At 48.6% G+C, this 15,122-nt stretch overlaps 1 protein-coding gene across 1 annotated transcript in view; it reads left to right on the top strand.

Moving 5' to 3' along the window:
* Positions 1-12,919, top strand: part of LOC129705642 (ovochymase-2) — a 28,697-nt gene extending 15,778 nt beyond the window's left edge. The window contains exons 6-11 of the mRNA XM_055649299.1: positions 1,660-1,811; positions 5,413-5,608; positions 6,877-6,909; positions 8,324-8,453; positions 9,781-9,920; positions 11,982-12,919. Of these exons, the coding sequence (XP_055505274.1) occupies positions 1,660-1,811; positions 5,413-5,608; positions 6,877-6,909; positions 8,324-8,453; positions 9,781-9,920; positions 11,982-12,136 (806 nt within the window). The 3' untranslated portion in view covers positions 12,137-12,919. The remainder of the gene's footprint in view (positions 1-1,659; positions 1,812-5,412; positions 5,609-6,876; positions 6,910-8,323; positions 8,454-9,780; positions 9,921-11,981) is intronic.
* The last annotated feature ends 2,203 nt before the right edge of the window (positions 12,920-15,122 follow it).

Here is a 15,122-nt window from a genome sequence, read left to right as displayed (position 1 = left end):
GGAAGATTCCGAAGCCTTCCCTTCGATCCTCCCGTGTCTTTCCCATCACTGTGAATCATTGAAGATGGACACAAAAAGCTGGAGTAACTCAGCGGGAAAGACAGCATCTCTGGAGAAAAAGAGCAGGTGACGTTTCAGACCGGGACCCTTCTCTCACGCTGGGAGTCAGGGAAAAGGGAAACAAGAGATATCGATGATGATGTAGAGGGATGTAGAACATTGTCTTGTAACACCAGCAAATGGGAACAGCTTCCCTCTCTCTGCTCTACAAATCCAGTACCGCCCTGTCCGTCTCCATCCAATCTCTCCCCCCCCCCCCCCCCCCCCCCCCCCCCCCCCTCCCTCCAACTATCCCTCCAATGCTCCAATCTTCTTTGATCCAAAGAGAGCAATCCCACTATAGTGACCTGGTCCTTTATTCCTTCATGGTATGTGGGATACACAGGGTGAGTCAGCATTTAATTGCCCTCCTCTCATGGCATTTGAGAAGGTAGTGGTGAGTTGGCTTCTTAAACTGCTACAGTCCTTGAGTTGTGGCTACACCCACAATGGTATTAGTGGGAGGTAGGTGGTGCAGAAGCCTAAAGTCCCACACCGACAAGTTCAGGAACAAAGAAAGACACAAAGTGCTGGAGTAACTCTTTGGGTCAGGCAGCATCTCTGGAGAACATGGATAGGTGACGTTTCGGGTTGGGACCCTGTGCAAAGTACATATGATGCAGGGTCATTATATATCATAACAGGTACTCTAATTTGTATACATACAGAGACCATCGAGATGAGTACTGTAGGTTCCGAATAGCAACATGCCTGCCCGCATGCCGCAAGGTGGTGGTGGTGTGGAAAACCTGACATGGACTGCAGATCAGGTCGTCAACAGCAAAACCAGCAGCAAAATTCTCTGCCTCAGAGGACGGTGGAGGCCGGTTCTCTGGATGCTTTCAAGAGAGAGCTAGATAGGACTCTTTAAGATGGTGGAGTCAGGGGATATGGGGAGAAGGCAGGAACGGGGTACTGATTGTGGATGATCAGCCATGATCACATTGAATGGCTGTGCTGGCTCGAAGGGCCGAATGGCCTAATCCTGCACCTATTGTCTATTGTCTATTGTCTATTGTCAGACATGGATCAAATCAGCAATACTGTTTGATCTACCGACTACCCCACCGATTTTCGAACCTGAGGCATCAGTCTGAAGTAGGGTCCTGACCCGAAATGTCACTCGTCCAAGTTCTCCAGAGATGCTGCCTGACCCGCTGAGTTACTCCAGCACTTTGCGTCTTTTTATTTTGTCAACCGATATCTGCAGTTCACCGTTTCTAGGACCAGCGACAACCATCAGTTTCCTGAACCAACTTGTACAACTCTATTCCCACATCAGCAACAGAACACTGTGGACAACCTCCTGCGTTACCGTGGGATTTTTATTTTTATCGTGAATTTTTTGCACGTTTTGGCACAAATATGGTGAATTTTTTGCACCGTTCTTTCTTGTTTCTATGTTTTGCCCAGAATGTACGTTTTTTATGTGTTTGTCTGAGTCAATGTCCCTGTGAATGCCGCTGCAAGTAAGATTTTCACCGTCGCTGTACCTCATGTGTCCGTACATAATCTATAACCTCGAGTCCATTTGACTTGACTTTCTGTGCTGCCCTCGAGGTGGAATGCTGCCAAACACCCCGCAAGAAGTCGACCTTCCCATCCTGGACCTCAAGACCTGCTTAAAGGTGATGAAGCTGGTGATAAAACGATTCAAGGGGGACACACTCCTGTGTGCGGGCTTCCCCAACGGGGGAAAGGATGCCTGTCAGGTAAGAAAGACTTGCATGTATAGGGCACTCTGCCCGATCTCTCAAAGTGCTTTGCAACCACACGATCCTGGCTGGTGGGCAACATAGCAGCCGCTTGACATGCAACAAGATCCACAACGGACAACAATGTTGGTTACTTTCAGATTTTAGTTTTAGAGATACGGCGTGGAAGCAGGCCCTTCGGCCCACCGAGACTGTGCCGACCAGCGATCGCCCGTCCACTAGTTCCGCCCGACACTAGGGACAATTTACAGAGGCCAGTTAACCTACAAACCTGTGCATCTTAGGCGTGTGGGAGGAAACCGCAGCACCCGGAGAAAACCCACGCAGGTCACGGGGAGAACGTACAAACTCCGTACAGACAGCGCCCATAGTCAGGAGCAAACCCGGGTCTCTGGTGCTGCAAGGCTGCAACTATACCGCTGCGCCACCGTGCCACCCCAATGGCTGAGGCATTAATGTTGGTTAATGTTTTATATTCGCCTTGAGATAGAAGGGGTATATTACCCACTCCTTCTGTAAATTAGTACCAGGTGTTCATTTGTATTTATAGTTCACAAGTTATAGGTGCAGAATCAACATTCGGCCCATCCGCCATTCAATCCAGGCTGATCTATCTCTTCCTCCTAACCCTATTCTCCTGCCTTCTCCCCGCCCATAACCCCTGACACCCCGTACTAATCAAGAATCTGTCAATCTGCACCTTAAAAGTATCCATTGACTTGGCCTCCACAGCCGTCTGTGGCGATGAATTCCACCGATTCACCACCCTCTGAATAACAAAATTCCTCCTCATCTCCTTTCTAAAGGTACGTCCTTTTATTCTGAGGTTGTGGCCTCTGGTCCTGGACTCTCCCACGAGTGGAAACATCCTCTCCCTATCCACTCTATCCAGGCCTTTCACTGTTTGATAAGTTGAGTGGGCAGGCAGCTCCACTGGCAGTGTGGTTCTCATTCAGCTCTGCATTGGGAGGCTCAGCCTAGAGACTGTGCTAACTGTCCCAAATTGGTCTGTGAAGCCAATGCCTCTGCCTCAGAGCGATTGAAGTAAAGATTGGGAAATAAAGTCACATCCACAACTGCCACAGTCATCCATGGTGTCCCTCAGGGATCGGCGCTGGGGCCACTGCTTTTTATCATCTATATTCAACCCCTTGGCAATATTCTCCGTCATTTTGGAATCAATTTTCACTGCTACGCCTCTCCACAAAACCAAACACCTCCCTTCCCCCAACTGCCCTCACCACCTGTCTTCAAGCTATCAGCAACTGGATGTCACTCAACCTTCTAAAACTCAATGGAAATAAAACAGAAATCATGCTAATTGGCTCATAGTCCACACTCTCCAAAACCCACCCGTTCACCATTTCAGTTGATGGCTCACCCATCCCCACCTCCTCCCATGTCAAAAGTCTCGGCGTCATTCTGGACAGTACACTTTCCTTTGGCCCCCACATCAGCAATATCACACGCTCTGCATACTTTCATCTCCGCAACATCTCCAGACTCCGCCCCTCCCTCTCCAAAGACAATACAAAAGTCCTCATCCACGCTCTGGTCACATCCCGCATCGATTACTGCAACGCCCTCCTCACTTGCACCTCCAATAAACTTCTTCATCGCCTCCAATGCATTCAGAACTCTGCAGCCCGGATCATCACCCGCACCAGATCATCGGACCACATCCCACCCATCCTCACTCAGCTCCACTGGCTCCCTGTGCACCACCGGATTAACTACAAGATTTTACTGCTGACCTTCAAAGCCCTACACCACCTTGCTCCCCAATACCTCTCTGACCTGCTGCTACCATACACTCCTACCTCCTCAACTGCAATTTTAACTGTCCCCACATTTAGACTCAGCACCACGGGTGCCAGAGCCTTCAGCTGCTCTGCCCCGCGTCTCTGGAACACTCTCCCACCTCCCATCCGTCACCTGGACACTATCGATCAATTCAAATCACAACTCCTCAAAACACACCTGTTTAGATTAGCATACCCAACATAACTTCCACCATGTTCACCCTGATTTTAATGACTTAAAATATTTTGTGTATTTTTTGTTTTTTTTGTTTTTTGTTTTTAATCAACTTGATTTTAATATTGATAAATGTATTGTGATTTTATGTCCTGTAAGGTGTCCTTGGGTGTCCAGAAAGGCACCAGCAAATAAAATGCATTATTATTATTATCATTATTATGCTTCCACCACCATCCCTGGCACTTTGTCCCAGGCACTCACCATCCTCTGTAATAACTTACCCCTCTTAACCTAAAGCTATGCCCTGTCGGGAGTTTCCTCCGCCACGAGTACCATGTAATCCCGTGCTACCTGCTCCATGGTTGGATAGTCGACGACTAAACCGTCCCCCCCACCTGGTTTGCCAGGTGAGGAGGGGGCTGTGGACACCCAGCAGCACCAAAAACAAGACCTGTCAAAGGATGGATGAGCTTCTAGCGAGCCAACGGCCATGTACACTTCAGTAGAAGTTGTGATCACTGTCGTACATAGCATTGTAAGGAATGATGATAAAGCACACACACCAAAACCCTATAGTTCCAGTGGCAGACGTCCGCAGGAACTGGAGGACGGAGATGTGTGGTGCGTCCGTCACCGTTCCTGTCGGAAACCAGCACCAATGTGACGTTAATGTTTTCAACGAAGATGAAGATGAATGAATGAATGAATGATGAATGAATGAATGAAAGAATGAATGAATGAATGTATGAATGAATGAATGAATGAATGATTGAATGGATGAATGTATGAATGAATATGCCTTCGAGTCTTTGATAATTTTATACACCAATCTGCAGTTGTATAAGACATTGGTGAGGCCACATTTAAGAGTGTTGTGTTCAGTTCTGGCACCATGTTGTAGGAAAGATGTTGTCAAGCTGGAAGGGGTACAGAGAAGATTTACGAGGATGTTGCCAGGACTAGAGGGTCTGAACCATAGGGAGAGATTGAGCAGATGGGACTGTATTCCTTGGAACACAGGAGGATGTGGACTGATCTTATAGAAATGTATAAAATCATGAGAGGAATAGATCAGGTAGATGATGCACAGAGTCTCTTGTTCAGAGTAGGTGGATCGAGGACCGGAGGACGTAGGGTTAAGGTGAAGGGGAAAAGATTTAATAGGAATCTGAGGGGTAACGTTTTCACACAAAGGGTGGTGGGTGTATTGAACGAGTTGCCGGAGGCGACAGTTGAGGCATACCTGTTTAAGAAATATAGAAACATAGAAAATAGGTGCAGGAGGAGGCCATTCGGCCCTTTGAGCCAGCACCGCCATTTATTATGATCATCCCCTATCAATCACCCATGCCTGCCTTCTCCCCATATCCCTCGACTCCTCTGTGGCAGGGAATTCCATAAATTCACAGTTAGACAGGAACATGGAAAGGACAGGTTTGGACCAAACAATGTGGGACTAATGTAGCTGGGACATTGTTGGCCGGTGTGGGCAAGTTGGGCCGAAGGGCCTTTTTCCGTGCTCTGTGACTATGACTAGGTGGGGCATCTTGGTTGGCATGGTTTTGCCACCCGTACATTGGTTATATTGACTTGATCCACCACTGTTTTTTTCTCGGAGGGTGATTCAGGAGGTCCCCTGATGTGCCGGGGGAAGGGTGGCGCCTGGACCGTGGCCGGTGTCACCTCGTGGGGGATGGGCTGCGGCCGCAACTGGAAGGACAACGGAAAAAAATCGCCCAACGCCCGTGGAACCCCAGGGGTCTTCACACAGGTGAAGGCTCTGAAGTCCTGGATTCAGCGGAATACAAAGAGCGGTGAGTGACCAACACCAACGGGATCGGCTGAACGTTTCAAACCAATGCACATGGACAGGGAAGACCATTTGAGCAGAAGAGCTTGCCCCAAGTGTATATGGACACAAAATGCTAGAGCTACTCAGTGGGTCAGGCAGCATCTCTGGAGAAAAGGAATAGGTGACGTTTCGGGTCGAGATCTGGCCAACAGACTGAGGGAGAGGGAAACTAGAGGTAAGAGAAGGTACAGAACAGGTAGCAGAGCCTGCATTGATGACTCAGTAAAGGTGGAGCCCACAATGGTCCATTGTTGGCTGGGAACGGGGTGTTAACGAAGGGATACAAACGGTGAAATTAGCAAGAAGTCCAGAGTGGAGAGGGCACGGAGAAAGAGGGAATGAAAGGGTTACTCGATGTTAGAGAAATCAATATTCATGCTGCTGGGTTGCAAACGAGATATGAGGTGCAATTTCTCCAATTTGCATGTGGCCTCACTCTGACAGTGGAGGAGGCCTAGGACAAAATGTTTGCCCACGGGGAGATCGCGTGGGCCAAGGCGGACTGTGCATGGGTGTTCAGCGAAACCGTTGCCCAGTCTGCCCCCACTGTGAGTGATTGTCTCCACTTTGCTTCATAAAAAAAGGCCATTCAGCCCATCACAGCCGTGCCAGTACTTTGTAGAACAGTCCCATCATTTCCATTCCCCCACGGATTTTCGAACCTCTGCCTTTGTCCTTTCTCCTCAACTGAGGCTTAGTATAGTTTTGTTTAGAGATATAGCACAGAAACAGCTCCTTCGGCCCACAGAGTCCGCGCCGACCAGCGATCCCCTTACACTAACACTATCCTACACACTAGGACAAGTTACAATTTTATATGAAAGCTAATTAGCTTACAAACCTGAATGTCTTTGGAGTGTGGGAGGAATCCGGAGCACCCGGGGAAAACTCTTGCAGTCACACAGAGAACATACAAACTCTGTACAGACAGCACCCGTAGTCAGGATCGAACCCGGGTCTCTGGCACTGTAAGGCAGCAACTCTACTGCTGTGCTGCCATGCCGCCATGCCGCCCCAAGTATAGTTTTACAATGTTCCAGCTTTCCAGAGAAAAAGTTCAATGTCTGCAATGGGGTAGGTTGGAAGATCAAGACTACACCCTTGTTTATGGAAGGACCATTCAATAATCTGATGACAGGGGGGAATAAGCTGTTACTGAGTCGTTTTCAGCTTGTTATGGTGAAAATAAAGTGGTGCAGTAGGACTAAACATGTTTACTTCTCATTGCAGCATTTAAAGGACGCAACAGATCGATTTTATCTGGTACGTTAGGATTTAAGTTGTTCATAAGTCTTTCAGCTCTAGATATCCTTTCCAAAGAACCTCCATATATATATATATTTCTCTCTATCTCTCTATCTCTCTATCTCTCTATCTCTCTCTCTCTCTCTCTCTATCTCCTGATTAAATATTACTCATGCAACGTTATCACCTTCCCCTCAGCTAACAATGAACCATTCTACATTTCCTTATCATCCTATGCTTTGATCTGTCATTTTCACACCTTACCCTTCTATATCGCTGGATTCCCTCTCCCCTGACTCTCAGTCTGAAAAAGGGTCTCGACCCAAAACGTCACCCATTCCCTCTTTCCAGAGACGCCGCGTCCTGCTGAGTTACTCCAGCATTTTGCATCTATCCTTGGTGTAAACCAGCATCTGCAGTTCCTCCCTACACCTATCTCTTGAGCTGAAGATAGACACAAAAAGCTGGAGTAACTCAGCATGACTAGCAGCATCTCTGGAGAGAAGGACTGGGTGACGTTTTGGGTCGAGTCCCACCTTCCTGCGTTTGGCCCATACTATATCCCTCCAGACCTATCCTATTGGACAGGCTAGATGCAGGAAGATTGCTCCCGATTGTGGGGAAGTCCAGGACAAGGGGCCACAGCTTAAGGATAAGGGGGAGATCCTTTAAAACCGAGATGAGAGGAACTTTTTTTCACACACAGAGAGTGGTGAATCTCTGGAACTCTCTGCCACAGAAGGTAGTTGAGGCCAGTTCATTGGCTATATTTAAGAGGGGGAGTTAGATGTGGCCCTTGTGGCTAAGGGGATCAGGGGGTATGGAGAGAAGGCAGGTACGGGATACTGAGTTGGATGATCAGCCATGATCATATTGAATGGCGGTGCAGGCTCGAAGGGCCAAATGGCCTACTCCTGCACCTAATTTCTATGTTTCTATGTTTCTATCCACATACCTGTCTAACTGTTTCTTAAATGTTGGGATAGTCCCAGCCTCAACTACCTCCTCTGGCAGCTTGTTCCATACATCCACAATCCTTTGTGTGATAATGTTACCCCTCAGATTCCTATTAAATCTTTTCCCCTTCACCTTAAACCTATGTCCTCTGGTCCTCAATTCACCTACTCAGGAGAGTGTGTGCATCTACCCGATCTTGGAGACACAGGTCATGGGCAGAAACTCCGTACAGACAACTCCGTACAGACAGCACCCGTATTCAGGATCGAACCTGGGTCCCTGGCGCTGTGAGGCAGCAACTCTAGTCTTCCGATGCGTCCCCGTGCCACCCTCTCTCTTTGAAGTAATTTTTTTGAAAGAGTCCAGAGATAAGAGATGAGATAGATGGTGTCCCATCACGTGGCTCCGAAGCTGTACCCCTCCCATGATGGGACAATGAACGGTGACTCCCTCTTTCTGTTGTTCCTCCGAATAGGCGTTGAGCCGGAGACTTCAGGGGACACACAACCTACCGAGGCGATTCATTACTCCCCTGAATGCGGAGACCTGCTGTTGACGAGAGCCCAGGGAGAGATCCAAGCGGCCAGTTCCATGAACCAGTCTAAGTATGTTGTGGTACCGGTACTGTAACCCTGTCTTTCCCAGGGACAACCTCCACAGCTAGAGGCCAAGCGGCTGAGATGGTGAGGGTCAGAACAACAATTCAGCATGTCCCTGCACACTCCACCACAACCTGCAGTAATCCCAGTGCAAATACTGACACACTTTGTCCCAGTACAAATACTGACACGCTTCCCATCCCAGTACAAGTATTGACACGGTCCCTAACTCAGTTCTACACATATTTGGCCACATTGGTGATGAACAGGATGAGGGGGCACCTTATTGAAACTTACCGAACAGTGAAAGGCCTGGATAGAGTGGATGTGGAGAGGATGTTTCCACCAGTGGGAGAGTCTGTGACCAGAGGCCATAGCGAAGGAGAGATAGATCAGCCATGATTGAGTGGTGGAGTGGACTTGATGGGCCGAATGGCCTAATTCTGCTCCTAGAACTTATGAATTTGTGCACTTACATTGACAGGATCATTCCCAACTCTGGAATAAAATGTGACGAATCCCGACGGATGTTCAGAGGTCATTTTGGGAGAATCCTATGAGTTTCATCCCAGGCAACAGCATCTCAATGGTGCCCCTATCCTTCATGTGGTGGCCTCTCATGTGAGAGTAGGAATGTACTGCCTGTGGCATTTTTGGACTTAATCAGAACTTTCAAAAGATTCTTGCCTCACCAGGATATGCTAGATAGTTTGGGCCTGTATTCCTTGGAGGCTAGAATAATTAGAGGTGGCCTTATTCAAACATATAAGTTTCCAAAATGGCTTGACAGGTTAAATGTTGGGCCGTTTCCACCAGTGGGAGGGTCATGAACAAGAGAAGCAGAATTACAAAATGAGGGGGGTGGATTTAAATCTAAGGCGTGTAGATATTTCTTCTCACAGAGGGTGGTGGATCTCTGGAATTCTCTGACCCTGAGGGCAATGGCGGCTGTTAAGAAGGACAAAATCATTAGATGTGCTTAAGGTGGCGATGGGCAAACATGTGAACGATCGAGGAAGTGAGGACGAAAGGGGATCGGCACAGTTGAGAAATTGAGGCCAGCATACAGCCATGACCATATTGAATGGTGGGGCAGGCTTGAGGGGCCGAGTGGCCTACTGTTGCTCCAATTTTTTTTGCATAGGAAAGACCTGCGGACGCTGGTTCAAATCGAAGATAGACACAAAATGCCGGAGTAACTCAGCGGGACTGGCAGCATCTCTGGAAAAAGGGTCTCGACCTGTAACATCCTCTCCAGAGATGCTGCCTGTCCCGTTGAGTTACTCCAGCATTCTGTGTCTATCTCCAATTTTCTTACATTCTTGTGTTCCAGTTGCCTGTGGAGGATCATAGCACCAAACAACAGAATTGTTAAACTGGACGTCAAAGCCTTTAATGGCAGCGTGGAGGGTGAGGATTGTGCGTTTTCTCTTTCCGTCTTTGATGGAGAAACTGCTGGCAAAAACATGAAGGGTAAGTGAATGGCCCCTGCCCTTGTTTCCTCTTCCGCCTGTCCTCTGGAACGTCCTGAACTCTCCAGGTGAGGTAAAAATCACCGAGGCTCACAGAGCTACAGACGCAGAACCCTCTCATAGGTTTAATGACACAGAATAAATTCCATGAGTGAAATGGAAGACATGCCTCCTGTGGAACATGAGCTCGCTACCCGTATCAAGGTCTCCCATTCCTCTTTGTGCAGTTCTGGTCATCTAGCTACAGGAAGGACCATATTCTGTTGTGCTGTTGCAAGAATGTCAATGTTCTACCTGGGACATATGACAATAAAACACTCTTGACTCTTGATGTTATTACGTTGGGAAGGGTGCCCAAGATTCTCCTCCTCTCTCTGACGGGTTTTCGGCTACACCCTCTCACACTATGATTCCTCCTGCTCTCTGGCTCTGCGACCACGTTTTAGCCTGGCCTCTCTACCACAGCCACATGTGTTTCCTGCCAGTTCCACAGTTTGCATCCCTGTGTCCCTTCGTTATCACCTCTTCCCCAGCCAACAATGGGGCATTGTGGGCTCCACCTTTTCTTGGTCATCTGTTGCCGGCCCTGTTTTGTTCTGGCCTTTTCCTACCTCCAGTCGCCCCCCCCCCCCCCCCCCCCCCCCCCCCCCCCCCCCCCCCTCTACTTTCAGTCTGAAGAAGGATTCTGACCCAAAACGTCACCTATTCCTTTTCTCCAGAGATGGTGCCTGACCTGCTGAGTTACTCCAGCCCTTTGTGTCCATCGCCAGGATGTTACCTGGGCTTGCTGGCTTGAGTTTCATGGAAAGGTTGGATAGGCTGGGACTTTTTTCATTGGAACATAGGAGGCTGAGGGGTAGGGTTGCCAACTGTCCCGTATTAGCCGGGACATCCCGTATATCGGGCTAAATTGGTTTGTCCCAGACGGGACCGCCCTTGTCCCAAATTTGACGGCTACTACTCGGGCCGTGGGGACTGTCGGGTCGGAGCGCCGCGTCCGGCCCCGCCTCACCCGCCCCGATGTAGTGCAGCCCATGGAGTGCAGCAGCAGCACCTCGCCCATGGCCCCATCGGTCAGCAGCCCGGCCAGCTGTCCGACCTTTGGACCTTCGCTTACCGCCGACACCACCACACCTCCTCCTCATGGCTGATCATCGGCCATGTGTTGGATGGGGTGCCGGACTTTGCGTGCAACAGAACACAAGGCCCAACTGGCAGGCCAACTGAGGAGTTTTAGCCTGGGCCACGCGACGTCGCACGCAAAGTCCGGCACCCGGGCCAAAACTCCGCAGCTGGCCCGCTGGCTGGGCTTTGCGTGCAGTCCAGCACCCGGGCCAACTCATCATTCACCCAACAACGGCCGAGTCCCTTATTTTGACCTTTTGCCGTTTATTTGGGAGTGAGAGAGTTGGCAAACCCTACTGAGGGGTGACCTTATTGAAGTGTACAAGATCATGTGGAGCATGGATGGATTGAAGGCATACTGTCTTTTTTCTCGAGCTAGAGGATTCTAAAACTAGAGGGCATATTCTTGAGCTGTGGGGGAGAGATGTAAGAGGGATCTCAGGGACAATATACTTACTCTCTCAGGGTAGTGTGAGCAGAGGAGATTAGTTTAATTTAGCATCATATTCAGCCAGTGGCGGACTGGGTCTAAAACATATTGGTTACCAGGAGACAAAAGGGGCCCACTTCATCAGGGGCCCACTTGATATAGGGGGCCCACTTAATCAGGGGCCCACCTGCCATCGGGCAAGCTGACAGCCTGGCCAGTCCGCCACTGTATTCAGCACTATGAGACATAAATATATAATAATCAACTGTGTGATATCGGGTTTACAGGCCTGTTAAGCTGCAGTAAGTAAGAATTTTATCGTTCTGTTGATGGTCCATATGACAATTAAACACACTGGACTCTTGACATTGTGGGACAAAAGGCATCTTTGTGTGCTGTGCTGGTCTATGTTCTACATCGTACAGTGCCGTGGTTGAATGGCCTTGTTCTGCACTCTTTAGTTTTACGTTTACACAACGCTAAGTGTTATTTCTTTGCTTCTTCCAGCGAGGTTGTGTGAGGGTCAAACCTCTTCGCCCATCTGGTCCAGTGGCCCAGCACTAACGGTGGAATTCACTGGCAGGTTGAACAGCACTTCAGCTGGTGTCCAGTTGGCTTACACCACCCACACCTCGAAGAACGACCAACAACTCCTCGCGTGACAGGCGGAGACGCACAAGAGAACGGAGTACCCGCAACTTACAGCTCAGATGGGGCATTTGGCATCGATGTTCCAGCTTACATATGAGCCTTCCAGGATGCACACCTTTCACCTCTCTCCAGCCCCCTAATTCCGCTTCCATTTATTCACCTACTCTTTAAATGTGGTGGCGCAGCTGGTAGAGCTGCCATCTCACTGCGCCGGAGGCCCAGGTTCGATCCCGACCTCGGGTGCTGCCTGTGTGGAGCTTGCATGTTCTTCCTGTAACCACGTGGGTTTTCTCTGGGTGCTCCGGTTTCCTCCCACATCCCAAGGACGTGCGGGTTTGTAGCTTAATTGGCCTCTGTATATTGCCCTTCGTGTGTAGGGAGTGGATGAGAAAGTGGGATCATATGGAACTAGTTTGAATGGGTGATCAATGGTCGGCCTCCACTCAGTGGGCTGAAGGGCCTGTTTCAATGCTGCATCTTCCAATCAAAAACAAAATCCATCTCCCCTGGTCATCTCAAGCCTTTCCTGCCATCTCTCCACTTTTGGCACTTCCTTTTTAAAATTGAATTATTCTGTCGGGTTTACCACAGGGTTGAGTTAGGAGCCTACAAAATGCAGTTGCTCATCCAGGCTATCCATCAACATGGTGTCGGCAACATTAGGAGGGCACTGTGGTGCAGCGGTAGAGTTACTACCTTACAGCGCCAGAGATCCGGGTTCAATCCTGACTACAGGTGCTGCCTGTACAGAGTTCGTGCGTCATCCCTGTGACTGCGTGGGTTTTCTCCAGGTGCTCCGGCACAAATACAAGTATCAGTACAACGAAATGCAGTTTTGCGTCAGTCCGTAGTAGTTTCCTCCCACACTCCAAAGACGTACAAGTTTGTAGGTTAATTGGCTTGGGTAAAAATTGTAAATTGTCCCTAGTGTGTAGGATAGTGTTAATGTACAGGGTGATCGCTGGTCAGTGTGGACCTGGTGGGCCGAAGGGCCTGTTTCCGTACTGTATCTCCAATCTAACGTCTAAATGTCGTAGACACCAACAGCAAGGAACGATATGCATTCTGGCACCATTTTGTCTCCAAAATGAGAATTGTCCATAAGGATCTTTATCTTTAAACCTGTGTAGAAGCATTGTTTTTCTGACATTGAATGACTGCTTTGATCATGAACATATATTAAACAAATTGTCTTTAAGAGCTCGATATAAATTGGATGCAAGACATTATGTTTTCAGGAATTGAATGCTGTAGTACTTTAGCTGGTATTCTGAAGAATCGCTGTAAGGTGATAATTTAACCCAAACTTAAATCAAATTGTACCTGGGTACAACATTGAAGAGTCCGAAGAAGGTTCTCGACCCGAAACATCACCTACCCATGTCCTCCTGAGAAGCTGCCTGACCCACTGAGTTACTCCAGCACTTTATGTCCTTTATAGTAAACTAGCTTCTGCAGTTCCTTGTGTTCCCACGGTAACACATTTATAGTTTCACTCTGTGATTGCATCGGCACCCTATATTTTATTTTTGTTTAATAATTATGGTTTGATATGTAGCATATGGAAAATAAAATTCCTCCTGAAAATTTTCCTTTGCCTCTCAATCAATTATTTCTTCACTAATTTGTCAATTTTATATTCAGAACTTGTCCACAAGAACTGTTTAAAATAAAATGTGGGCATCAAATGACCATCAGATTTTACTGCGTAGACAGTACTAGCGTGATCCCACTACTAGCCACATCTTCCCATCTCCGCCCCTTTCCATCCGCAACTCCCTGGTCAACTCATCCCTTCCCATCCAAACCACCCCCTCCCCAGATACTTTCCCCTGCAACTGCAGGAGATGCAACACCTTTACCTCCCCCCCTCGACTCCGTCCAAGGACCCCGACAGTCTTTTCAGGTGAGGCAGAGGTTCTCTTGCACCTCCTTCAACCTCATAGATATACAGATACATGGACAATAGGTGCAAGAGTAGGCCATTCGGCCCTTTGAGCCAGCACTGCCATTCAGTGTGATCATGACTGATCATTCACAATCTGTACCCCGTTCCTGCTTTCTCCCCATGTCCCTTGATTCCGCAAGCCCTAAGACCTCTATCTAACTCTCTTTTGAATGCATTCAGTGAATCGGCCTCCAATGCCTTCTGAGGCAGAGAATTCCACAAATTCACAACTCATCTACTGTATCTGCTGTTGCCATTGTCGACTCCTGTATATTGGCAAGACCAAGCACAGGCTCGGTGATCGTTTCGCTGAACACCTCCGCTCAGTCCGCCTAAACCTACATGATCTCCCGGTTGCTCAACACTTTAACTCCCCCTCCCATTCCCACACTGATCTTTCCTTCCTGTGCTTCCTCCATTGTCAAAGTGAGGCCCAGTGCAAATTGGATGAACGGCACCTCATATTTCGCTTGGGTAGCTTACACCCCAGCTGTATGAACATTGACTTCTCTAACTCCAAGTAGCACTTGGTTTCCTTCTTTCTCCCTCCCCTCCCCCTTCCCAGTTCTCCGACCAGTCTTACTGTCTCCGACTACATTTTATCTCTGTACCGCCCATTTCCCTGACATTAGTCAAAAGAAGGGTCTCGACACAAAATGTCCTGCTCTCCAGAGATGCTGCCTGGGAGTTACTCCAGCATTTTGTGTCTGCCTTCGATTAAAACCAGTATCTGCAGTTCTTTCCTACAGATTTTACTGCGTGTTATGTGTGTGCCTATATGCGAGTGTGTGCATGTGCGTGTGCGTGTGTGTGCGTGCATGTGTATGTGTGTGCGTGCATGCGTGTTTGTGGACGAGCTCTCCTCAGTGTATCCATGTGCATCGGGTGGGGTTGGTGATGTGGTGATGCACTATCCCTAGGTTGGATGATGAGATGCTGATCCTTGGGCTTCACTGGAAAGATGAAGAGATCACGGGAGATGGAGAGATCTGTGTGAATGATGCTGCTGTAGTTGTGGACTCTTGCTGTTCATTTACTGGCATGGAGCA

The sequence above is a fragment of the Leucoraja erinacea genome, chromosome 18 (genome assembly GCF_028641065.1).
Source record: "Leucoraja erinacea ecotype New England chromosome 18, Leri_hhj_1, whole genome shotgun sequence".
Taxonomy (NCBI): domain Eukaryota; kingdom Metazoa; phylum Chordata; class Chondrichthyes; order Rajiformes; family Rajidae; genus Leucoraja; species Leucoraja erinaceus.
This window is presented reverse-complemented; position numbering and strand designations above follow the sequence as displayed.